General features: G+C 39.2%; 1 protein-coding gene across 1 annotated transcript in view; it reads left to right on the forward strand.

Annotated features, from left to right (window-relative positions):
* LOC308501823 (uncharacterized protein C12orf42) overlaps window positions 1-25,981 on the forward strand; it is a gene marked incomplete at both ends in the record, with an annotated part of 124,369 nt that overhangs the window by 62,204 nt on the left and 36,184 nt on the right. The window contains one exon of the mRNA XM_081058914.1: window positions 5,492-5,603. Within this exon, the coding sequence (XP_080915040.1) occupies window positions 5,492-5,603 (112 nt within the window). The remainder of the gene's footprint in view (window positions 1-5,491; window positions 5,604-25,981) is intronic.

Below are 25,981 nucleotides of genomic sequence, written 5' to 3' on the forward strand. Positions count from 1 at the left end.
GACTGCAGAGGCTGTTGACAACTGTGATCTTCTATGTATACATATATGGCTTCAACAAGGGCTGGCGAGAGTCTGGATACAGAGCTCCGTTTTCCTTTGGCTCACCCTGTTGAGTCAGGACGAGGATGTATTTCTGCAAAATTAAGTCAGAGAGGCTCTCAACTGAGGGACACGGGGCTCAGAATTGAGGTGCGGCCTCCAAACAAGGATTTCTTGAAATTTTGGATATTGATCTGTGGGATTTTCAGGTCCTTTCTCCTGTTCTGTTCCCCAAATGAGATCAGCCAGGAAAATACTTCCTGGGCTGGTGTTTGGATGAGTCTTCTCTGGAAAAACCAGAGAAAAGCCCTTCACATTCTGACATTGAGAGATCTGTCTTGGGAAAGGCTGGCTCACTGCCTCCTGCTACAGGGAAGCCCAACAGCCGATGAGCCTTGCTTAAGCAAACCCAGAGTTTGCAGCCCCCCTTGTATGCCTTCCGATTCAATATGAACGATTAGTCAAATTGCAAATAAGTTGTGAGAAGTTTTAATTTTGAGAAGAATCTTTCTGCGGATGCAAGTGTTACTAAAGCTGTTAAGGGTATTATATGGACTGTGGCAACATTGGGAATACATTGATGAGAAAGTATTTTAAACTATACATTTTAATACTTCTAGACCTGATGATTCTCACAGAACAAGTTTTGTGAAAAGATTGAACTCTTCATACAAATCTGTTTGTGTAAATCTGAACTCAATTTTAATTTTAAATTTATACAATGGTATTTTCATGTTTCCCCTGAAATTTCCTGTGATTTGTGGATGTCTTATAAGAACCAAAGGTGGCATAGTGATTTTCATATAATTCAAAACACTTGCCATGCAATTCCATGAAGTTCGGCCGAATCCAGTGCAAATAAGGAGGCTGGTTTCAGCTCCCTACTCTGTAGCTCACTACATACATTGACAAAACCAAAATACTTCTTTATTTTACTTGTAAGTGTCTGAGGCAAGTATCATCTCCTTCATATTTGGGATAAGTAAATTACCAAGATTTTTGGCTCAGATGGTTGAAGAATGAGGGCAACTAAGGCAGAGTGGCACCATCCTTATCAGAGCTGATTGATTTTACCCAGAATGAAATAAACCATTCCATGACAACATACTGCAATTTGAAACCTCATATCACAAATACAGGTCTCTAGGCATGAAGTAGAGTAGGCAAGAGAGTACAGCTCACCCAATTCAAGCTGTCTTACCAGGAAAGCAATCCAAAGCCAACAGGTGCTTGCCTCATGCCAGTAAGATGGCTGTGGCCGCCAGAGGCTCTTCCATCTCTCACAGTCAAACCTCGATCCTAGAAGTCTTGACAAAATCTCATTCTATTCCATTGGTTCTGAACTTCAATCCTTGTAGCCAACAGAATATAATGTGCCAATGTGGGCATTTGCTTTACCCTCGAAGTTTGGGGGTGGGGCTCACGTAAACCATGTGAATCAAGATTTGGAGTCTTGCAGACTCCCAGACGCTTATTCCCGAAATTAGAATAAAAGTATACAGGGAAAGAAAAGTAACAAATACCTCCCCAGTGGTGGTAATAGAGGCTGTAATCTCTCTTTGAATGAGAAGTCAGCCTCAGGTAAGAGAAGGAAGAAGCTGGATCTTTACACATTGATTATTTGTCCCTACACCCAATTTGTCATCTACATTGACCAGGTCACAGTAACTGGCTGCAGTTTATTTTACTCTAATGGTGTATTGTCACATGGATCAGCGGGAAGAGATTAAAAACAGTGATCAAGATCACACAGCGCACAAAACCTACGCCATAAAGTGGCGGGTGATGCTTCATGTGGAAGAAATAATAGTTTTATTCAATATTTATAATTAGAGCCTGGGGGTAATAGTCTATGTGGACTTTTTCAATCACAGTTTGAATTTCCGCTTGCTGCAATTCCATTCTTATTTCTTATTGCAGGTCTTCATGTTCAGTTAAGGAGTAGTTCTGAATTTCAGTGAAACCAAGTTTAAAAACTTACTGACTAATAATAAGGCTATTGAGGAAATCCAAACCTTTCTTTTTGGTCTGCAGCGGTGGTCCATTTTCACTGTCACATGGGGACAGTAGTCAGGAAAAGGACCTCTGATTTCTGTTCCTCTTTCCATGTCCTCTCATTAAACTTGCTGTTAGGTGTCCTGAAGCTGATGCTTCCCCTACAGATTGCCAAGCCAGAAAGAAAATACACCTTCATTGGCTACTGTACTTACAATGGTTCCTAAAACCAAGCAAGAAAACCACAGTGATCTTGGCAAGCAAACAATTGAAAAGTACAGGTGCTGGCAGTATGCACAGCCCCCAAATCAACATGACTTGGGAGGAAAGGGGGTTGGAGAGCAAAGAAAGGTGCTTTTCATTCAGAGAAATTTATTTCTTTTCAATATTTGCAATGTGCAGCCGATAGCACAGGAGGCCACTTGGCATTATTTCCCCACAAACGGGAGGGTGGTGGGGTGGTCATGAGCAGGTGCTGGAGTGGCCTGTGGCGTGAGGTGCACTGTCTGTCAAGAAGATCAATATTTACTGTTCTTGTATCTTTGTGGTGAACGTTTGCTCTTCTTAAAAAAAATGGTGGGGTTTGTGCTTTAATATACAGAGCACGGGTTTGACTTCAGGTAGTAAATCAATTGAGAACAGCAATGACTTCGCAGGCAGGACTAAGTATCCCCCCCCACCCCCCGCCCCTGCCCAATGGTGGTGACATGTTCAGTGTTTTAAGGAGTAGATGCATCTGAGCTCATAAAATCGACAGTTGGTTTTCTCCGTTCATTCTTTTTCATTCCAGTTCAGTTATACCTTGATAAAAGATACAATATGAATGTAATACTGTATTTTAAAATGTGTTTTTAAATATAAATTCATCTGGTTTGGTTGACTCAGCATGTGTCAATAAGGCAGCATATCTGTGTCAGTTACTGAGGCTACCAAAATGGAGAAGATGGGGTCACTGCTTCAGCTAGTTTGTTATATTTAGGTGCCCCAGTGTCCCTAGTTTGTTATATTTAGGTCGCAGAAAGAGCCCTGTGAAATAGGGGGGAAGAGATAAACAGATGGTGGGTCATGAGCAGCTTCCTATGCCACGGAAGAGATTCTGTATTTTATTCTTTAGATGAAAGTGTGTTTTACGTCTTTAATGTGCATACAAATCATCTGGGAACCTTGTCAATATTCAGACCCTGATTCTGCAGGTCAAGAATCTCCATATCTGACAAGCCCCCAGGTGATGTTAACAATGCTGGTCCATGGCCACACTTGTTACTTCTATCAATCGCCTGTGAGTCTTGTCAACCATACACATCCTGGACTCCACCCTCAACTGTTTGAATCAAAATCTGCATTTAACATGTTCCCCTGGTGATTTTTATGCACAGTAAAGTTTGAGAACCATTGTTTAAATGATGGGAAGCCATTGAACACTATTAAGAAGGTGAGTGCCATATTTACTATTATATTTATTTTATAGAGTTTTGGAAAGAGAATATGAAAAGAGAATTCCACTGAGGTGAACTGCAGCAGGGAACAGGTAGCGAAGCGAAGGCAGAGGAGAGAAGGGGTCTGAAGGACACGGAAAGGGTAGAGTTGACAGCATTTGGTTTGAGTGGATCTGGGGGTGAAAGGGGCAGGGGGAGTCCAGGGGGACCTTCTAGGTTCTAACCATCACTACTGCTCCTCTCTCTTTATGATTGTAGAATGCCATTTCCTTTCATTTATTTCTCTTAGATCATCTAAGATGATTTCCAAAAAGACTTCACTTAAGACCAAGCAAATATGCATAGAGGTGAGGAAAATGTTGGCAGCAGAAAAGACTTATAAAGTGCAGTATAAGACTTATTTATGAAGGTGTGGCGACAGAGCCAGGAGAGGCAGTTTCCAGGCTCTTGACTTCATGTGGAAAGGTGCTGGCTCAGGTAGTAGATGGCCATCAGCTGTGACTAGTTAGTCATTAGCCACTGATATAACTGCTGTGGCTACGCTAGGGCGTGAGTTGGTTGGTTGGTTGGCAGAGAAGCAGATGGCAGATTGCAGCCCCTGCTTCCTGTGTCTCCAACCCAGCCGCCAGCGAGAATATAGTGGTATGACTCCCCTATCTATGGCTTCGTTGGTGTTCCTTTTTGGCCTCACCATGTCCTGTGTTCTTGTGTGGGGAGTGGGAACAGAGTCCCTGCATGACAAAAGGTATACAAGTGACCCTTCCTCAGTTAATCTCCCACACACTGTCACCAATGCAGCTGGCCTAGGTCACTCTGTTTCCACCTCTTTTTCTGCCTTTTAAGAGGTATATATCCTCGTAGGCCTCACCCCTGCAATTCTGTTCTCCCTCCTTGGTCAGTAGTCATGGCAAAGGGAGACTTCCTACTCTGGTCCCCTCCTAGGTCCCACCACTCAGTTTAAAATTTGTGGCTTGAGATACAGGCCTTTCCTCAGGGGCTGGGTGGGGCTGGGTGAATGATATAACTGTGGGGAATGACAAGATGAAAACCTCAACCCTTAGGCAAGATCTCCCTCATGCAGGGGTGGTTTGAGCTCTTAGAAACCTAGCAGGTTAACACCACCTTAAACACATAATATCCAAACAATACCATCCATAAAATGATATTCACTACTCAAACAATAATGTCCAATCATATCCAAATAATAAAAGTTACCCATAAACACTAATGGATAATTGGTACTGACTACATGTTTGCTGAATTGTTTTAAATTAAAATCGAATCAGATTGTCCTTATTTATGACTTTATTTTATATTAATTATCCAATATCTTTGGGTCTCTTTCTCTTTTTTATATATTTTGAGTTTGGTTATTTCAAGGTGGCAAAGCCCAACTCGATACTGGCATTCCTACCACCAATCTTCTGACCCGCTTCCCTGTGCCCAGTCTCTCTGACCTCTGACACCCTGGCTGTGTTTGGAATAATCCTCACTCAGGAAATCACATGGCTATGCCCTCTATGCTTTCAAATCTTTGCTTTAATGTCACCTTGTCCATGAAGTCCTCTCTTAGTTCTGTATATAAATTAGTATACCACCCTCAACATTTTTCCATTCCCTTTGCTTATCATTTTTCTTAGCGATAGAAATATCACCATCTGATATATCACAGATATATTTATTTATTTTTCTGTCGCCTCTGCTAGAATTTCACGAGGACAGAGACTTTATCTACTATATCCCATTTTTGGAAAAATGTCTGGCACATAGTGTAATGCAATAAAAATTTGGTGAATGAGCCGATAAATAATTGGCCACTTTCATGAAATATATGGGAAGGATGTGAATGTATAGGTAACTGGAGTCAACTGCATTTGTTTTAGGGTCATTTCACTCAAAGAATAAAGAAGCAAAAATATTTTTTAAATATCATTCATTTAGGGAAGTAAAAATGGCAGGTGGCATGGATTGTTTTGGAGCCACAAACCTGATTTTTGTGTATTTTTGCCTCTACCTTACAGCCCAGCTCTCATCATGAGAGATTTGCCTTGCCCTGCTCCAGATTCACTGCTCACATGAAGAATTTCTCTGAATCTCTTAACGTGAGGAGTCTACGTTTTCTGCATTTTCCAGGTAAATTAAGAAATAATCCCAAGAAAGACAAAGGTTTCCAAAGAAACTCTGGAATATGTACAGGTAAAAAGCACGAAGGTTCTATCGAAGAACACTTTAATTGTGTTTCAAAATAGCAACAAAAGAGAGAATTCACTGGCTCATGAAGTTGGTAAATCCAAGGGGTGGACTGGCTCAAAGCATGGCTGGATCCAGGATTCATCAACATTATCATGATTTTCTTTCTTTCTTTCTTTTTAAAAATCTCCATGTTGAGTTAATTCTCATTTGGGGTTTATTTTCAGAATGAATAGCAATTAAGGGTCCTGGTAGATACAGGCTTGTCTGATTCTTAGAGCTTATAATTTCAAAAGTAAAGACACTCTCTTCTGCTCTACTTTGATAACAGTCCCGACCTCCTATCCAATGACTCTGATTGGTCATCTTAAGTCTCATTTTATTCCTGAAACATTTAGGGTGTTGTAGGGACAGAGCCAGGAGAGCAGTTTCCAGGCTCTCGGCCTCATGTGGAAAGGTGCTGGCTTGGTTATTAGATGGCCATCAGCTATAATCAGATGGCCATCCGCTGTGGCTGGTGGCCATCAACTGTTACTGGTTAGTCATTAGCCACTAATATAATTGCCATGGCTATGCTAGGGGGTCAGAGAAGCGGACGGCAGATTGTGGCTAACAAGTGCAGTTAGCAAGTGTGGATTGCAGTTAGCAAGCGGATTGCGGATTGTGTTGAATTTATTTCCTATGTCTCTCCCGGCTGCCAGTGAGACTGGGGCACAGGAAGACCCCTCATTGGGGTACTGGCAGATGTTTGCTTTTGTGTCTTGACCAGCAGCCATCAAGAATATAGTGATATGACTCCCCTATCTATGGCTCCGTGGGTGTTCCTTTTTGGCCTCACCATATCCTGCGTTCTTATGTGGGGAGCGGGAGCTGAGTCCCGCATTACAGGTATATAAGAGCACAACAGTCAACTTTTGTGACCCTTGCATTGAACTCTAACAGCTACATTTAAATTACACAAAATTTGTGTGTGTGGTGGGGGGAGCAGGGTGAGAATGGGAGGGATGGTTTTCCAGAATAAATTAATATGGGGCAAGCAAAAAATATCATTTTGTGTCAAGCTGAAATGATGTGTGGTCGCTTTGTTATAGTCTATACAATACTGGCGCCATAGGTTATTCTGCCAACCTTGGACGATTTCCTTGAGCTGGAAGGGTAGGTGAACTTGCATGTCTAATTTTCTACCTATAAGAAAATGAAGTTTTTAGGACAACTGATAAAGCAAATGACTGCTACATTTTTGTTTGGATGATGCATTATTTTATAATGTATTTATTTACTTGCACTTGCATGTTAATAAAGTTCGTTACATGCATATAGGTGTCATTTTAGAATCACAGCGTGGAACCACTCGTACTCTTCTTCCTTTACAAAAATTTGGAAACTGAGAGGTGGTAATACAATCACATTGTTCAAAAACCAGAACTAGAAAAAGGTGGAAAGTCTTGTTCTCATTCCTGCTCCAATCTGCCTTATCCGCCCAACCTTAAGAAACCACTTGTTCTGGTTTCTTGGGAATCCTTACGCACTTTCTCTAAGCAAATAAAAGTGTGCATATGAGCAAATAGAACTGAGCAGCAAGCAGTATTTTTTACTTTGCAGTCTTCACTTTACACTGTAACTTGGATCTCTGTCCACAGCAGGACCTTGAAAGCGTCTTCTTTCATTTTTCTTATAACTTGAGAGTCATACATTTTATGATCATACCTTTATTTAACCAGTTTGCTTTGATGGACCCTGGTGATTTCCCAAGAAGGACTAATGAAATGATTAGGACATCATATTTTACAGCTTTTCTGGCATGTATTAAAAGTATTCAAAATTTTGACCCACTCCACCGTTGTTGGTATTAAAGAAAGAGTACTTGAAGCTTAGTTCTAGCCAACTGATGCAATTCAATAAAAGTAAATGCCAACCTCTTAATTATTTTTAAAATACAATGCAGGAACAGAGAAAATAATTGCTTGGCACTGTCAGCATCTGAAAAATGTATGGCATCAAGATTCGGTATACATGGATCTTGTGGAGAGTATGGGCATAACTTTGAGAAGTGTCACAGTTTATAATTACGTGGCTTGCTCTGATAACTCTAAATTACTTGCTGTGTTGATATTTATTTTAAATAAGTGGACACGAAGATTTTAGCTGAGTAAAAGTTAGCAAAGGAGACCATTCTAGTGGACCTGAGTAGACACAGATATTCAAATGGCCATGTATATATTTGTGACTTAGAATAAAGGTATGAGCTGGAAAAAAGAAATGGAATCATAACAAGATCCTAAGGAAGTCTTGGGAGTAGGTGAGATGATCAAGAGAGGGGAGAAGATATGAGGGCTGAGACTAGAACTCAAAGGAATAAAGAGAAGTTGAAGAGGCACGTAGCCTAGAAAAATTAGAAAAAAGCAACAGCTAACAAGGGGCACTGTGGTTAGAAGTGCCCAGTCTGCTGTTAGGTTTTTGAGTTTGAATTCCAATGTAACCACTGACTAGTGGTATGACCTTGGGCAAGTTACTTAACCTCTCTTCACTGTAGTTTCCCTAAGTTAAAATAGGAATACTAATATATCTAACCCCTAGGGTATCTTGTGACAGATAAATATCACAATATAGTTAAAGTTCTTGGAATGGTGCCTGGTCCATATTAAATGCCCAATAAGCCTTAACGTTACTGTTAGAACATTCAAAGGAGGTCATGGATTTCAAAAGGAGGGAAAGGCTAATTGGCATCAAATATTAAGAAAAGACAAATAAGAAATGTACTAAGAATGCTCATTTGATTTAACAACTAAGATGTCTTGGGAATATTGGCAACAACAACTTTTTCTAGAGTCACAGAGCTCAAACTAAGCTGCTGAACTTGAGGTTTGAAGAGGAAGTGAGACCCTAACTCAGTCATCAGCTGTGTTACCTTGTGTAAGCTGCTTAACCTCTCTGATCAGTCTCCTCTGTTATAAAGCAAAAAAAGGAGGAAATTGGATCATCTATTCTCCATTGAAAAATATCTTTTCACTCAACTAATGGGAACCTAGATGGTTAGTCAGCAGAATGTTATAGAAATAATTTTTTTTTCAAATGGGACTGTTGATGACTAGCCAGAGCTTATTTTCCTTGATGCTGCTCCTTTAAGAGCCAGACATATACACCAATACAGATGTAAAGTCAAGACTGCATACGTATATATGGGCACACGCACAAACACAAATCACGCTCTCCAGAGACCCGTATGACGAGATTGCACATAAGCATCACAGACCACTTATTCAACAACCACGTATTGACAGCCTATCATGTTCAGAGTGTTGTACTAACTGCTGGGGGACACACAGATAAATCTGTCAGGGTAATTGTCCTTAAAGATCTTGTAATTTAATAGGGAGATTAGGAATTTACCCAAAGGGCAAGGCAGCTGGCTGGTATTGAGGTCTACGATATTGTTCAACAAACATTTATTAAATGCTGACTCTGCACCAAGCACTGTACTGGGTACTGGGGAGACCTATGACAAAAAGAAGGGGAGTGTTAAATTATTTCTAACAGGAAGGCCTCATAAACTTTCAAGTTTTACTTTTTTATTTGTTTGCACTCCATTGATTGACAAGAACCAGGTGGTCTCAGCATGTCACCTGGCAGATTTCCTGCTGCTTGTCTTCTTCAGTCTTTGCAGGAGGGTTAGGAATCACAGCTTGGAGATCTATGGGGAGATGGGGGGCCGGAAGGTGATAGAGCGAGCTGGGATCTGGTTCTCCTGCACTAGCCCAATTTCACTTGCAAGCCATAATTCTTTCTTTCTAGAACTCAAAGTCAGGTGCTTCCCTTGTCCCTGGATGTGCTTTGGGAAGGTCTCTGTGAGTTCTAACCCATGCTACCATTCTGTTGCCACTGAGAGCATCCTCAGCATATCCATTGTCTGGAAAAGTCTCACCACGTCTGGAGACTCGTGTATGACAGACCACAGGGGCTTCCCGGAGAAGCCTCGTTTTTACTCCTCCCACGTATAACAAGAACAGATGCAATTGCTTCAGAATGTCTTCGTTTGTTCAGACATACCTCCTGCCAGTTTTCAGAATCACATTGTAGCTGACTGTGGCAGGTGGAGCCTGATTGGGCCTTGCCCAGATAACTCCTTCTCCATTTCCCTGAAGCTTTCTTGCTCTTTCTTTGCCATATCTAAAGGCTCCTATTCCTCTCCCACTAAAACTTGTGAGAAAACTCCTGAATTCTGACAGGACTCTTTCAGGTTACTTAGCCTCATGAAGAAATGGTGGTTCCCACTGGAACCTTGAATGCTTCTGTATCATTCTCACCATTTCCTTGCAAAGAGCTTGGGGTGGGATTTGTCATCCACCCATCCCTTGGTAAAAACCACTTTTCATGGGTTGACATAAATCTGCATTTGTTGGGGGGCAATTTCCAGTTGTTTGGCTTTTAGGGAGAAACCATGCAAATACAAACCCAGGGCTTAGTTCTTGGGAAATTCAGGAAGCGTCTCACAGAGGGGAGGGGAAAAAGGAACTTGTCAAAGTGCCTATGCTCCTAGTCCTTATATAAATGCTCTTTCTCTTTTGTTCCTACTGGACTGCAAAGAATACAGCTCTAGCCAAAGCAAAGGGGGCACTGGCAAGTGAATGCAATAGTGTTTTCTAATCCATGTGGATCAAAACCACGCAAGTTTCGATTCTGTAAAGAATCTTCCTTAGCATGCTGGATTAATCACATGGATTAATAAAACACAGTGGCCTTCACTCACTGGTGCCTCCTAGCTTTTGTACTTGCCCCCTTCCTCCCCCCGTTTTAAATTCTATGGAACTCTGAGGGAACAAAAGAAGTGGCATTTTCTATGAGTATTATGGCCGTTGGTCCATTGGTCCAACCCTCTGGAAGGTAGGCTCCCTGAATTTCTCAGCATACAAAACTCTTGTTCATGCCTGTATGGTAAGCTCTGTGCCTTGGGGGAAAACTCAGGGTGTCTTTTGGACCCTACACTCTGCATAGTTTGCTATGAGTGAAGAGTAGCACATTACAATTTTTTACATGTAAACAAGAGCAAGAACTAAATTAAAGGCAATTAGTGCATGTTGAAAGATATTAGGTAAGGCCCTTGGTTAGAGACACATATGTTGATTTTAACTCTTTTTAACTTGTTTAATTTTCTTAAACCCATGCCTCCCTGTTTTCTGGGATAAGACCAATGGGTCCATGTCTAATTCAACAACGCTAAAATTTGTTGAAGGTGACTGTGTGCTTGGCATGGATTTAACACTTCACACGAAGTACCCATTTAATCCTCATCAAAACCCTATAAAGCATTCATATTGTTATCTCTATTTTCTGGCTAAGTAATTGGGATCAGAGATATTCAGTGTCTCACTGGAGTTTTGTAGGGTATCTGATAGACACTTGTCTCATTAGGGAGACCACATCAGGGATGGTGTAGACGCCTGATCACTGCACTGTACACCTGAAGCTGAAGATGAACAATGAAGAATGTCAACTACAAGTTTATATATATATATATATATATATATATATATATATATATATATATATATATATATATATGTTTACAAGAAGCGGAGTACAGCATTAGGAATAGAGACAGTGGAAATGTAATGGCTGTGTGCGATGTCAGAGGGAAAGTGGACGGGGGAGGGGGGTTGACACTGTGTGAGGGATATTCATGATAAATGTTTAACTATTCCTTTGTTTTGTGCACCTGAAACTAATTAAAAAAATAGGTCCGAATTGTGTCAGACCACAGATTTGGAAAGGAAAGCTCATTTTCTAGTGAAATAAGTAGGCTATACTAAAGAATATTCTAAATTTGAAAAAAAAAAGTATTTGAATAAATAATGGCTGAAAACTTCCTAAATTTGGTGAAAGACATAAACCCAAATATTAAAGAAGTTAAAAGAATCCCAAATAGATAATCCCAAAGAAATCCATGCTAAGACACATCTTCGTTAAACTTCTGAATTATAAAGATAAAATCAAGGTATTTGGTTAAATTCCTGTCATAAATTTTAAAAAGTGAAGATTTAGTGTTTCAGGGGCAGGGAAAAAATATGGTTGGAGGATTACATAGTGATAACTGGTTGCATCAGTAGGATCCAGCAAGAAATATTTGGCACACTTCAAGGGTTTCACAGAAAATTAGTGATGGGACAATAGGCAGACAGGTGGGCAGGGGTTAGGTTGTGTAAGGTAAGGCACACAGGACTAACGATAATGGGAGGCCATTACTATTTCCAGATGTGGTTACCAGTGTCTGGTGACAGTTGGAACTGTCTGGCTGACAGGAATTACACCATTGATGAATGGGTTCTTGAACTGTGCTTTCTGTCTTCCAATCCTTTAATCTCTCAGTGCCTCCCATTGTCCAAACCTAACTGGGAGCCAAAGGGGGAGGGAGCTCAGCTGATGCATTCACCTGAGTGCCCAGCCTTCTGGGCACATATCTTGCCAAAAAAGAGAGGAGAGTGACTGTGGAAAGGTTCCTCAGTAGTGAGAAAGTCTGGTTTCACTATTAAACATCTGAGTTACATTGGGCAAGTCACTGAAAGTCCTTGGGCTATAATTTTCTTCTCTGTTACATAAAGACATGAGACTCTCTAATACTGTCTTTTAACTCTATGCAATAGCCCATTGAAAAAGAAAAAAGTTTTGTATCAGTGCTTCTGGAACATGCCATCTGGGTTTCAGTTATCCAGAATCTTAAGCCTTAACTACTCCCAGACTACAGTTAACATTCTCTTACAAAACTCTACTTAATTGACCCTTGCTTCCTCCATTTAATCAATGTTCTCCATCTCCTTTGTAGAACATTCTGACACCCATAGCATATTTATAGTAAACTGTGCTCTATTATTTTACATCTAATTCTATCACTAATTGACTAGTGCGTTTGCCAATAATTAGTTGTCTATTCCTTAATGCGTTTATGCCAATTGTATATATTTTTAAGATTGTGTAGCAATTAAATACTATACAAATGTAAGAGAGTTGTTTCATTTATATAAATACTATATAATTTATATAGTAAATTACATTTATATAAATACTATATAAATGTAAGAGAGTTGTTTCTTTGAAAATTAAGTCACACAGTTCAGAAATATCTTAAGACTTAAAATTATTAAGATAGCTGTAACAACTAAGAAGTAAATTATTAAACTCTAAAAAGAATTTGCACTCAGATTGTCTGGAAGCAACCCATTCTACTTTGCAAATGAAAAATCAGAAATTATAGATAGGTGGTTATAGATACGTATTATGAATAAATATATGTAAGAAAGGGAACTCAAAACTCCATAAGCAGGTTCATGTGCAAAGAAAAAGCTTTGCCTCTACATCAAAAATTTGGTCAAAATGCACATATATATGTTTTAAATTAAAAGAAAATATTTAAGATATATATTAAAATATTTTGATTCCTTGCTTTCCTACCTTTTTTATTAACTGACCACCTATTGAACATAGTGAAATTGCATAAGAAGGTTTATGCTATTCTTGATCTTTAGCATGCTTTTCTTCTACAAAAAGTAACCACGCTAAGCTTACTTCATAACCTGCTAAAAACAGCACGCTGTGTATTAAGACTGCATAGGATGTTAAGTAATTATTACTTCTGAGTCTGGGCTAGTACATTACATTAAACCTAAACCATTTTCTTTGACACTGATGTATTACGTCTGAACATTGTGACTCTTGCTTTCTCAAGAAATGCTGGGTGGCTTTGAGGTACTAGTTACTTATTAAAAAAAACCTTTACAAAATGGAATGACATTTGCTATTGAGCCACTTGCTATTATCGCTTGAGTGTTGAAATTCCACAGCTTTCTCTACAGATGCATGCTTTTAAAATAAACTCTTGAGGAGTAGTCTTTAATTTTTTTTTTCCTGGGTGAGAACTGAAGTCTTTTGCTTGGTATCTGGCTGCTCATTTGGAGAAATATCATTGCTTTGTCATGCCATGTATCATTTCAAATGTCAAATGTACTCTCCTTTGGGAGTTAGTGCTAGATGTTAATAGACAATTAAGAGTTGTCTCTTTATCTGCTACACAATCTGAGATAGGTTGATATAGAACTCGGTTTGAAGGGGTATTAAAAAGGAAAGGAGAAGGGCTGAGTTACAGCCATTTTTGCTATTATACTACTTACGGTTTTCGGAGCTGCCCCATGTTCTACAGAATCATGAATAAAAATGGGAAAAAAAATAAGGTTGGGGCCGATTACTCATAACCCACGCAACTTTGAAATGTTACAAAAATACTGACACTGTTAAAAAGATGGGTTGAATTCCTAATAAAAAAAACTAATACAGTAAATACAGCTTTAAAAAAATCTTAAGGTAGCTTAAAGTAAGGAAACAATAAGGAAATGTTGACGGCTGCTAAGTTTTGTAGGCAAGTGCAAATGGATAAAGATTTGCTAGATTTGTGCGATTAGCTTTGCAGGACAGAGCCCTTGGTCAAACTGAGTCAAGAAGAATAAGATAGTGAGTAGGCGTGTTGTACAATTTTATTCCTCTGCAACTTGCTGTGCTTGGCTTTATTAGGGCAGGTTGTATGCAGCTGTTCTTCCTGGTGGCTCACACATAAACACACTGGGAAAAATTAGACATGCAAAATGTGATTTTCAAACTCCTGCATTATATTGACATCATCCCTTACTTGCCAATGACATGAGCTAATTTGTTTTACAGAAACGCAGTGTAGCAGGCCATGTTTGAAGAATTTGAGCGATATTTAAAGGCTTACCATAATCCATATGTTTTGCAGATGATGCTTTCCAAGGAGAAATTAATTTGTTATTCTAGAAAGTGTTAATGGCAGAATACTGTTATTAGATTATTTGGTCAACGAACATGCTTGAGACTTGTTCACACAAAAGCAATGGCTATAAGCTGCATCTGCTGGGCTGTGATTTATTTCAATATTGGAAATATTAGGTAGAAGAGATAATCATAGTAGGTAACATTTATTTAATAGTGTCATTAACTCTTCTAAGTTCTTTCATGTATCTCATTTAATTGGCATAGAATTATGTCCACTGCAGAGCTAGCATTTCAAACGCTGAGTTTGATTTCAGAGCCTCCTCTTAACTGATCATTGCCTACTACCTTCGGTCAACGTGGCATACGATGTGATAGACCATTCTGGATAGCCCCAGAGACACTTTTCAGAAAGATGAGACCAAGAAGATTTTATTCAAAATCCACATCGATGTTATTTTTGTACATGGCAAGTCTTGCCCATCTTGAGATCAGTGATACATTTCCCGTTTTTTTCCTGAGGGTAGATACCAATCTCTAACTTTTCCTCTCACTGTAAAATGGTGATAAGAATAGGGTCATTGTCTTAGTGGCTACCTTTCATATTTTCCAAAATATTTTTCTATCTGTATTACTATGATTGGAAAATTTGTGAAAAAATGCATTGTGACTCTTGCCTTTGTAAACAGAAAATGTAGCACACATGCTTATGTATATTGGTTACACAATTAGAATTTAAAAGACTATTTTTAGTAAATCATTAATTTAATTAATCATACATAACTTGACTGTAGTTTAGTTATATAACATCTTTAATGTGTTGAATTATATATTTTTTAAAGCAAATCTGTGTTTCAATTTTTTCTGTGTTCACCTTTAGCCTTCTGCACAACTTTTTCATTCTCAATTTTTAATCTTGATTAATTGTTCAGTTTATTAGGGACATTTTCCAGTAAAAATTTAAAGAAGCACACTTATTTGGTATGTTTTCTGATCCCTTACATATCTTAAGAAAACATTTTTCTATTGTTTTGCCATGTGAATGGAAACTAGAAGTAAAATTACACAGTGTTCGTAGATGTTAGTTCACTGTCTTTGGTATTTAGAATTGAATAAAAAGCATAATGCCAGTGTTATTTTTATGCAGAGGTAGACATTTTTTTCTTTTAGTTGCCAATAAAATACACAGGTTTTCTTTGTCCTTAAAATGAAAACCAAAATTTTCTATAATAAGCCTATATAGGACCCTTTTAAATTAATTTTACTTAAAACATTGTGAGCGCTTTTGGTTTGAATTATTAGGATCTTTTCATTATTTACACTTAGATCACTTTTTAAAAAATTGTATCTTCACTTATTGCTTACATTTCAGTTGATCTCTTTATATTTTTATCTGGGAACTCCTGTATTTATTAGGTTTATATATTTGTCATTTGTCCTCATCTTCCGTATTCAATATTATTTCACTGTTTTCATTTTTGCTTTTTTTTCCTTCAGAAAGGGTGTGCTTCTCCAGCTCGTCCTGCATATCAGGATTCTTTTAACTAATGGACATCTGCCATGACCCAGATGGGGGCCCTCCATCCATTTAGTTTCCCCATCATTAGTAAGGTAGCCTTGCATTCCAGAAGAATAGCAATCTTCCTGTGTGTTGTCACCTTTATGAGCAAACTCTTCTCAGGAGCCCCAAACAGACTTCTCCTCCGGTCTCATTGATGAAATAAGTCACATACCCTGCCCTAAACCAATCACAGTAAAAGGACTGAGGATTTCCTTCTGAACTGGGACTAGAGCTACTTCTCTGAGCTGTGGGATACTTGAACAAAAGGTGTTTCCTGTTTGCAGAGAACATGGTTTCTCTCTGCACCAACAGTGTCTACTGCAACTTTCTTACTATTGAGGGTGTGTGTGTATGTGTGTGTGTGTGTGTTTGTTTCTGTGTGTGTATGTGTGTGTGTGTGTGTGTGTGTGTGTGTTCATTATTCTATTTACTCATCTAAAGAAGAGCTTGATTTTGCTCTGGGACATTTCATTTCCGTGGAGTTGTTCCTTATCTCACCCTGCTCTATTTTTTCTCTGCTTATTGGTCTTCGCTCATCTACTATTGTTTTTAATCACCCCATGCTCTTGTCCTTTCTTCTTATCCTGTTGTTTTGCAGGTTGCTATTTCTGTTCACTAAAGCTATATCTTGTGTATCTATTAAGGATGCCAAACTTTGTTTTCTAGAATTCCCAAAAAGACTAGCTGCAGGTTTTTCTGAGCTTTCAGGGTGCTATGTTCTCTCCCACATTTTTTTCTCTACAACTACATATCCATTTTTATACGGCGTTATATAAATTTATATTTTTTTCATCTTTTAATAAGCAGCCGTCTCTCTGGTCCTTGGTGCTTTCTAGAAGACATGTGCAGGTGTCGTTTGCTATTTAAGTCCTTTTCTGGCCTACAGCTGCCCCATTCCAACTTCAGAAATAGCTAAGCGGCTCGCTAGTTCCTCTCTTGTTCCCCTTCCCTCTCTACCCCTCAAATTTTCTGTTTTCATCTCAAAGACAAATAAATGACTTGGCTCTCCCCGTCCCCTCCAACCCTCCAAAGTAAGTTGATGAGTACAGACTCAGGCTTGTTCCTTGGGTTTACCGACATCCTAACCCTGACTCTAACCCTGCATCCATCTAGTACTCCTCTCCCATGGTAAGGTGGGACCTGCTTTCATTGCCCGACTTCCTGGTACTCATGGATTTTAAGAGGAGTTACGATTCCTACAAGCATTGTTACTTTCCTCTGACCTAACATTTTTGTGTAAGATCTATATCTTCGGGGACAGACTGTACAACTGCCACTCTCCTTTCCCTTTTACATCCAGGCAGGGTTCTAGGGCAGAAGTACATGACCTGCCTCAAAAATCAGAGTGCACAGTACACAGAGGTGGTTATACTTCTTTATTTTTTGGCCACAGACCTTTGTTTTTTGGTCTGGGGGTAAAGGATGGACAACTGTGTGGGGCAAAATGTTTCTTTTTTCCATCAGCTGGGGTTCCTTTGTTAATCATCCAAAGTATGTATATGGTAGTGACAATTGTTCTCATTCTTCTTATAAATGCATCTTAGAATCCAGCACATGCTTGGATTTTAGCAAGAAGTGCGGAGAGGCTGCACCTGGGACTGATGGCTAGAAGTTCACACTGTCCTTTAATAATGGATTTTCTCTTGGGATTATTGAAATTATGGAATTTTTGCCATGTGTCCTTATTTACATTTCACAGCACCCATAAAGTTGTCATTATAAAAGATGGTGCAGACTGTCAGTAAGGCCATGACACCCACTCTGGGAGGGACTGACCAGCAAGCTGTTCCATCTTTCTCATCACTTGGTAAATCATATCTTTTTCGAATAATGAGCTTATTGTCCCTTTTTGTTACCACCAATACTTAGAATAAGACTATATAGATGAGCAAGAATGCATTTTTCTTGTTATATAGTTTGAAACTTGTCTTCGTTCATTCAGACCTCAGGAACTAGTCTGCTTCAACGTGCAGTTCTATCAACATGGTACTAGACTTTATAAACGAACTCACAGGACTGATGTCACCCAAGAATCTGGATACAGGAGTTCTGCTGTAATGAACTCATGTATGTCAATCAGTGGCTGAGGGATTCTGCCCAGGATGGCCAACCACTGGAAATGGATACATTAGTGTAGGAGTGTCTCCTGAAGTTACACTGGGGTTTCCAGAAGAGAATAGAAACTCTTCTTTGCTAACCACATCTGCTAGAGTCTCCCTTTATTTTAACACACTCTAGCATGGCACAGAGATGATTTAGAAAAAGAATACTTGGTTACACATGGGTAAGTTCTAGTGTTTATTCGTTCATACACCACAGTAATATGTGGCAATATATTAGGGTAGATTAGCCCATAGTTATAGCAGCAATAATGTATTATTTATTTAAAGACTTAACCTTTAACCAATTCTAATTTTATATTTAACACAACGCAATTAGGAAAGTGATTAGTCAAAAATGTAGATTGTCATCTGCTTCCTCTATGTTTGCAAACAACAGGACCTGTTTTCTATGACTTTTCTTGTCCCTTAACACTGGAGGAGTCTAATTAATAGATGCAATTATTTCTGTCATGAAAGATTCAGAGCCTCGTCACTTGACAGAACTTACTGCTTTGAAGACTGACCTAGCCTCTCCCCATATGCATAGGCATTATCGCAGAGTTTCCACGTAGAATACATACAATTTTATATTCTGCTTTATTTACCATTATATCACTTCCATATTGCTTCATAGTTTGGTACGACTAACTATTTCACATATTTTTTTAATGTCTCGACAACGTTATACCCAGTTGACGTACTATCATTGCATTAAGCACTCTTTCCCTCTCTCGCTTCCCTCCTCCCTCTCTCCCTTCCACCCTCCCTGCCCCCACCCCACCCTACCCCCCTGGGGCCTGGTGTGCTTATTCTTTGCACATCTGCTTCACTCTTTCTGTTACCCAGCTTCCTCCGCTCCACTTGAACTATCATGGACAGCCTCCAAATGTGCCCTTATTGTCTAAGTCTTTTAGACTTTCCAGCCAGTTGATTTAGTCCCTGTGTCTGCATTTCAAATTTCTGAGAATAGAGAGTCTGATTTGTCCAATTTGGCCCAGGGTGTATCCAATCACCTGTGTGATATGTATGTGTCAGATGGTAAAAGGTTGTGGGTGGGTTCATTTCTCTAAAAAGCAGTTCCGGGCAGCAAAACAGGAATGGACATACAGTATTTATTACTGATTGGAATTCGATAGGCGAAACCAGCTTTTCAAATAGAGGAAAGGGGCTGCATGGTTCTTGCCATCTACTGGTGGCTTCGCTGATCAGCCTTTGCACAGCGTTCTCATGTATAATTCTGTGTGGAGGGGTTTAAGGTCCATGGACTACCCCTCTAGCATCATCATGGCCATTTCAGCAGCTCCCCTCTTTGTGCCATGAGAACAGCTTTGGGAAGTTGAAACTGGATTCATTTTCATCTTTGCTGATGAAGTTGAAAGGACTTCTTGATCCAAGATCCAGCTGCCCTGCCCTCTCTCTTTATTTTATAACAAAGATGAAAATGTCTTAAAACGACTTAAGTTTACATAAATATAAGAGGGCCTCCAAATGCATGGCCTCTCCCTATTTTGTTCACCTCTGTAGCATGCCCCAGCTTCTTGCTTGGGTTCAAAGATGACAAACATAAAAATCTTCCCTTCTAGGTAAGTACATTTAGGGCACTAATTGATACTACTTATTATGGTGCTGACCCAGTGAATTTGTAACATTAAAACTAGCAACCCTAGAGAAAAACACTGGACTTTCTTTTGTGCTTTGATTCAAGCATTACTAAAAATTCTGGCTTCTGAAATGCCATTAAAATGTGTGTCAAGAAGTATTCCTCAGCTGACTATATTGCTTCTGTTAAGATTGTTCGACTACATAACAACTTTTATAAATATTCCTTTTGAAATGGAGAACTTTGTCCACACTCTAATTTAAAAGAATATAACTTTGGTTTCCGCATGTTTTCCTTTTTCAAGCAATGTTTTAATTTTCCTGTACTAAATTATTTTTTTATCATGGTAAAAAGAAGTCAAACTGAATTTATTGTGTGGTTCAAATGTCTAGGTAGAAACAAATTAAAAAATGATATTAAATATCTATTTTGGGGGGACATTTGGGGCAATTATTTTGTATGTACTTGGGTATAGAATAATTTTATTTTCATTTGTGAACATTAGAATTTTTTATTTTGTTAAATCTCATTGGTAGCAAATTGGTATTTTGATAATGAATTATTCCATTTGAATTTGTACTAAGATTCTGATACTTGCATATTTCCTTTATTTTTTTTTCATTTTTAAAACTGTGCTAACAGATTATTAAAACTCTGTATCCTGGATGCAGAGTTTGAGTTGAAAACAGGAGGAGGAGGGAAAGAGTTCTCAAACAAGCACCCTTGAATCTGCCCCCAGCACTTGTCTGGTTATTTTATTTCTGGAAGGGTGGCAGAGACCTGGTGACTAGACAATGAGGTATTTCATTTTTCTTATGGCTGAGTAGTATTCCATTGTATGTATGTACCATAATTCTGATTTGACCTTCTTTATCTAGTCATCTATTGAAGGACAGTTTGGTTGTTTTCATACCTTGGCCACCATGAATAATGCTGCAGTACACATAGGGGGACATATATCGTTAGAGATTTTTTTAGGTAGATACCCAGAAGAGGGATTGCTGGGTTGTATGGTAATTCTATTCTTAATTTTTTGAGGACCCTCCAAACTGTTGTCCATAGTGGCTGTACCAATTTACATTCCCATCAGCAGTGTAAGAGGGTTCCTTTTTCTCCACAATCTCTCCAACATTTATTACTTGTCTTGTTGATAATAGTCATTCTCACAGGTGTGAGGTGTTATCTCATTGTGGTTTTGATTTGCATTTCCCAACTAGCTAGTGAAGTTGAGCATTTGTTCATATGTCTATTGGCTGTTTATGTATATTTGAATTACCCAATAATATATGTATCTTAATATGTTACCTTCCTTAGAGATCCAAAATGTAAAAAATATGTGTCTTGAATTGTCTATTGTGAAGGTTAAGAAAAGGGAAATCTTCTGAATCTGATCTATTTGTAGTTTAAAAATCAGCAAAATCACAAAACATGGGCAAACATTTATTGTTTAATGTGAATGAATATTCCAGATTATTTTTATAAAAATGTGCTTCTCTATGTATCTTTGTAACAAGAGATAGATAGGCTCATGCCTTTGAGGCTAGGTGGCTATTTCTTAAAAGAATTGGATTCAGTTAATGATTTGCTGAAAGGGCTGAAATCAGTCAAAATGGTTCCTGTCTTCCTCTTTTCCTGCTCCCACTCTTGCTGAACTGCTTTCCATTCTAGTCCCTTCCAGCAAATGCACACATCACCAGCCTTTGGAACTGCGAATCAGCCAGAGACTCCACAGGGCATCTCTCTTTTTTGTCAAGTGCCAAGGACCAGAAATTGCAGCCTACAGGGTGAAACTGTGGTCTGAAAACTGAAAGAGGTGAAAATGTTGGGAAAATATACAGATACTTTAGGAAGCTCTTGCCTTGAGGAGCTGATTTAAGAAGAAATATAATCTGGAAGGAGGGAATTGTAACGATTCAATGCAACAGAAGAATTGCAAGTGACCAGGAAACACTTCTTCAGGTCCCCTTAGAAAAGCTTGCTGTAAAGAAGCCAGACGCTGCTCTGAGCATTTTCAGGATGCCATCAATTTCAAGTGCATAAGTACAGCAGTAAAACACAGAATCTGAAATGTTGACTTCCAAGTGTTGGCTAGAGAGCTAGTTTTCGAAAAGAACCTAGAAACATGGAACTTTTTCTGTGTTCTATTAGAAAGCTTTGATCACTCTCTGCATAGAGCAGATAGGGTAAACTATGGGAAAGGGTGAAGGGCCTGAGAGAGCATGCACAAAAGAAGAGACAGAACTTTATGGCTGCACTGTTTAATATACTAGCACTAGCCACATGTAGCAATTTGAAGGTCAATTAAAATAAAATAAAATTTTAAATTTAGTTTTTCAGGTGAACTAGCCATATGTCAAATATCGATTGGCCACATCTGGCTGGTGGCTGCAGTATTGGCCCGCACAGATACAGGACATTTCCATCTTTGCAGAAAGTTCTTGTACAGTGCTGCCTCAGGGGATGCTTACATTTCCGAGAGGTGGATGGTTGGGCAGAGATGCAAGGAGAATCAGTAGGCAGAAAATGAGAAAATCAGGAATATGGGTGCACAATCAGAGAGATCAATGTCTAAGGAGACAAGAAGAGTTATAAAAGTAAAAAGCGTACAAAATAGGGAAATGCTGCCTAGTGGACAAGAAGGAAGAAGTAGAAGTGGTACCTGGATATGGTGATGAAGGTTCAGTGAGGACCACCTGGAGAGCAGTTTCAGTAGATGGAGGCAGAATTCAAATAGGAAGATTAAGGAACAAGTTGGGGGTGAGAAAATGGAGGCAACTGGGGTACACTCTAACTCCTCTTTCCAAAAGTTTGGTTGCAAAGGGAAAAAAAGATAGTAATATTAAAGCTAAAAATCTGAGTCATTAATAGGTGAGTCATTAATAGAAAAAGAGATGAAAATTTCCAATTGAAACATGGACATTTAACACAATGTGTCCCTGGGAGAAGTGGCAGGGGATGAAGTGAAGAGGCCAGGGAGAGGCTTGATTGAGTGTTAGCAAAGAAAATAGGGCAGAAAAAGAGTGGGTGGGTGGGCATAGAGAGAGGAACAGTGTGAAGGGGTTCATGCCCTCGGCTTAGTCTTCTCAGTGATTGAAGGGTCAGGCTGGGAATGAGGTTCTGGATTTGAGGAGAATGGAGAAGGTTCGTATGGCTACCATGGCAAGTCCACAGAGTGAAGTAATGAGTGCCGAGGAATTAACGCCGGTATCCCCCTCCAAATAAAGTATGGCCTTCTGAATGGAGAACTTTTGGAGGCGGTATCTTAACCCAAAACCCTTAACCCTTACATGATTACATGTAAGGACAAAAATTTCAGGGTAAGCTAGTGAGCCCAAATAAAGATATGAATTGGCAAAGGAAAGGAGATTTTATTGCGCACCTCCGCTCACCTCACATGAGGAGGGGCCCACTCCACCCTCTATAGAGTTAACCCTGATTGTCACCTCCTATTTACCCAACCAGCTCATTTGAGGCAACGCAAATTTTTGCAGGGGAATATTCAGAGAATCATTTTTAAACAAAGCACCCATTTAGCCATTGATTCAGGGGCCTGGGGGTGGGTAAGCATGTTACATGGAGAGGGAAGAGGAAGAGGAGAGCATTAGCTTAGATTAGGGCCAGGATGACAGGGTGTGTGAGGTTTAGTAAAGGAAACCCTGCCCTTCCAGGTATTGTTTGCCTCTCCTCACGGTCTCAGACCCTTGCCCTCACCTTACACCTGGGATTTAGAAGCTGCCACATAGGAGCAAACTTTTTAATTAGTTACAGGTGTACAAAACAATGTGCTAGACCTTTTACTCCTCACAAAGTGATAAGCCCCTTCCCCCATCTATTGCCCCTCTGACATCATATACATCTATTACAAATCCATTGACTCTATTCCCTATGCTGTATTCCATATCCCGTGACTATATACGTATTAAATTATAGTTGACATACAGTATTATTCACCTTCAGTCAGGTGTAAAGTGCAGTGGTCAGATTCCACATATAAGTGAGATCCTATGGTAATTGTCTTTCTCTGTCTGATTTATTTCACTTAGCATAATGGTCTCTAGGTCCCTCCATATTGTTGCAAATGGTAAGATTTCATTCTTCTTTATAGCCGAGTAATACTCCATTGTATAAATGCACCACAGTTTCATAATCCACTCATCTACCTATGGGCATTTTGGTCATTTGCATGTCTTGGCTATTGTGAATAGTGCTGCAATAAACATAGGAGCAAACTTTTTAGCTGTGCACAAAAGGGCAGACTGCACTGGGACAAACTCGTTCCGTAGGCAGTCACTTGCTCATTGAAACAATTGACTTTACACTTTTTGCTTTGTCTTCTCCTTGAATACTTTTCTTGACTCTCGACCAATCAGAACAGCAACTCTGCTTTAATAAGTTTCCAATTAGCTCAGCATATTTTAACTATAATTTGCAGGATAACTTTTTGGCTACGCAGCAGAAATCCTTCCTTTAAGAGCAATTTCACTGGTGAAGTCTTGCCGCACTCCCTCCTCTCCCTCCCCCCATCCTTCCATCAAGGACCTAGAACCAGGTTTGATGCCCACCAGCCGGAGGAAGATAGGATGCCAGAGACTTAAGAATCTTTTAACTTGACCAAATTATTGTTATTCCGCTCAGGATGGGAAGCAAAAGGACACTTATTTCTAGTGCAGTGTTCAAGCCTTAAAAAGAACTCCTTAAAGCAGTTTGTTTCAATTGTTGATATGTATGGGGGAAAAGGGCTTTGCTCAGAATAAGAGGGTAGACCCATAATCTTCTCTTCTCATGTTCCAAGTCAGTGTTTTTTAATGGTTTTTCAAATCTGAAGCCCCAGGATTAAGTAGGTTTGATGCTTTGAAGAAATATTCATTGATTATGACTCAGGAAAAGCCACATTTTATAGTTGATTTACTATGTGCTCAACACAGTATTAGGCAGTTTGCACAACTGACTTTTTAATCCACAAAGTGCTGCAAAGGAGGTATTATTTTCTCCCTTTCCTACCACCTTTTATAAACAGAAGGGGAGATTGAGGCATGGAGGGATGAAGAGGGAGCCAGTCAATGGTGAAGTGTGGGGTGAGGCCAGGATGTATGTATAACTTCCAAATTACACTCTTGCCCCTAAATTTTCTGGCCCAAAGATATGGAAAACACCAGATCAGCTGCTCTTTGACCAAAAGTGAAACATGTTTGTCCTACAATTAGAATTTTAGAGCAGAAACACATAAAGACCATAAGTATAGGTCAGTGGGTAGTCAGACGGACAATGCTCATTAGATATGCCACTAGGTGCCAATATCAACTTACTGTGCCCACTGGCAAAGATTCTCAAACTGTGAACTACAAAATGCTAGTGGTTCCTAGACTAGCCTTGTATAATATTCAAGACTATTCAAATTATTTAAGGTTTTTACTCAAAAATAGCTTGCTGAAATTTATATATTTATGTATATACATTGTAGCCCCAACCATCTACCTGGTCCTATAGCTCTAGGTCCTGAGGATACAGTGATAAGCAAACAAGCAATCCACGTTCTCAATGAGTTTATAGTCTAGAGGGTGATGCAGGTATTATTCTAATTGACCACAAATATAAGAAGAATGAGACAGCTGTCATTGTGTCTGACGCTAATTCACATTTTGCTTGTGAGATTCCTCTCAACTGTCTCATTAAATCAGCACCACTTTGCTGATTTATTCTTGCGAGGCATTGCTTTTTTAGCTACAAATAGGAGGGAGGATCTTTGGGGACTTCCGCCATGGTAGGATGGTTGGCAAACTGAAGGTATTTGAGAACCACTGACCTATAGCAAGACTCTGGGAATTACATTAGAGAACATTTCAATTCCCTGTCTCTTTTTCTCAGGGTCTGTTTGTTAGCACGCAGAGAATGTCAAAAGCCAAGGTCAGAAAGCAGTGAGATTCCAAACTTATGAGGAACAAATCAGTGTTGCCTTGTCCTAGAAAAATGCAAAAGTAGACGCAAACTTAGGTGTTTTTATCTTGCACCTCATATGTTAAATAAATGTTCATTTTCTGACTGCACAAAGATCTTTTTCTCTTGAGAGTATGTTCTGCCTATGAAGGCTTCTACTCTGGAGATAGTGAACTTGAAATCTTAACTGGGTTCTCAAATCGTCATGCTAAGAGCATCAAGTGTATTTTCTGTAGGAGTGAGGAGGTAGGTGTTTATTTAAAGAGGCCCAAAATTACATTGTGCTTGAGACAGTACTAATGGAATCACTATAAATTTATGCTCACCTCTTATGCAACAGGGGCAGAAAGAG

The sequence above is a fragment of the Rhinolophus hipposideros genome, assembly GCF_964194185.1.
Source record: "Rhinolophus hipposideros genome assembly, chromosome: 9".
In the NCBI taxonomy this organism is placed as follows: Eukaryota; Metazoa; Chordata; class Mammalia; order Chiroptera; family Rhinolophidae; genus Rhinolophus; species Rhinolophus hipposideros.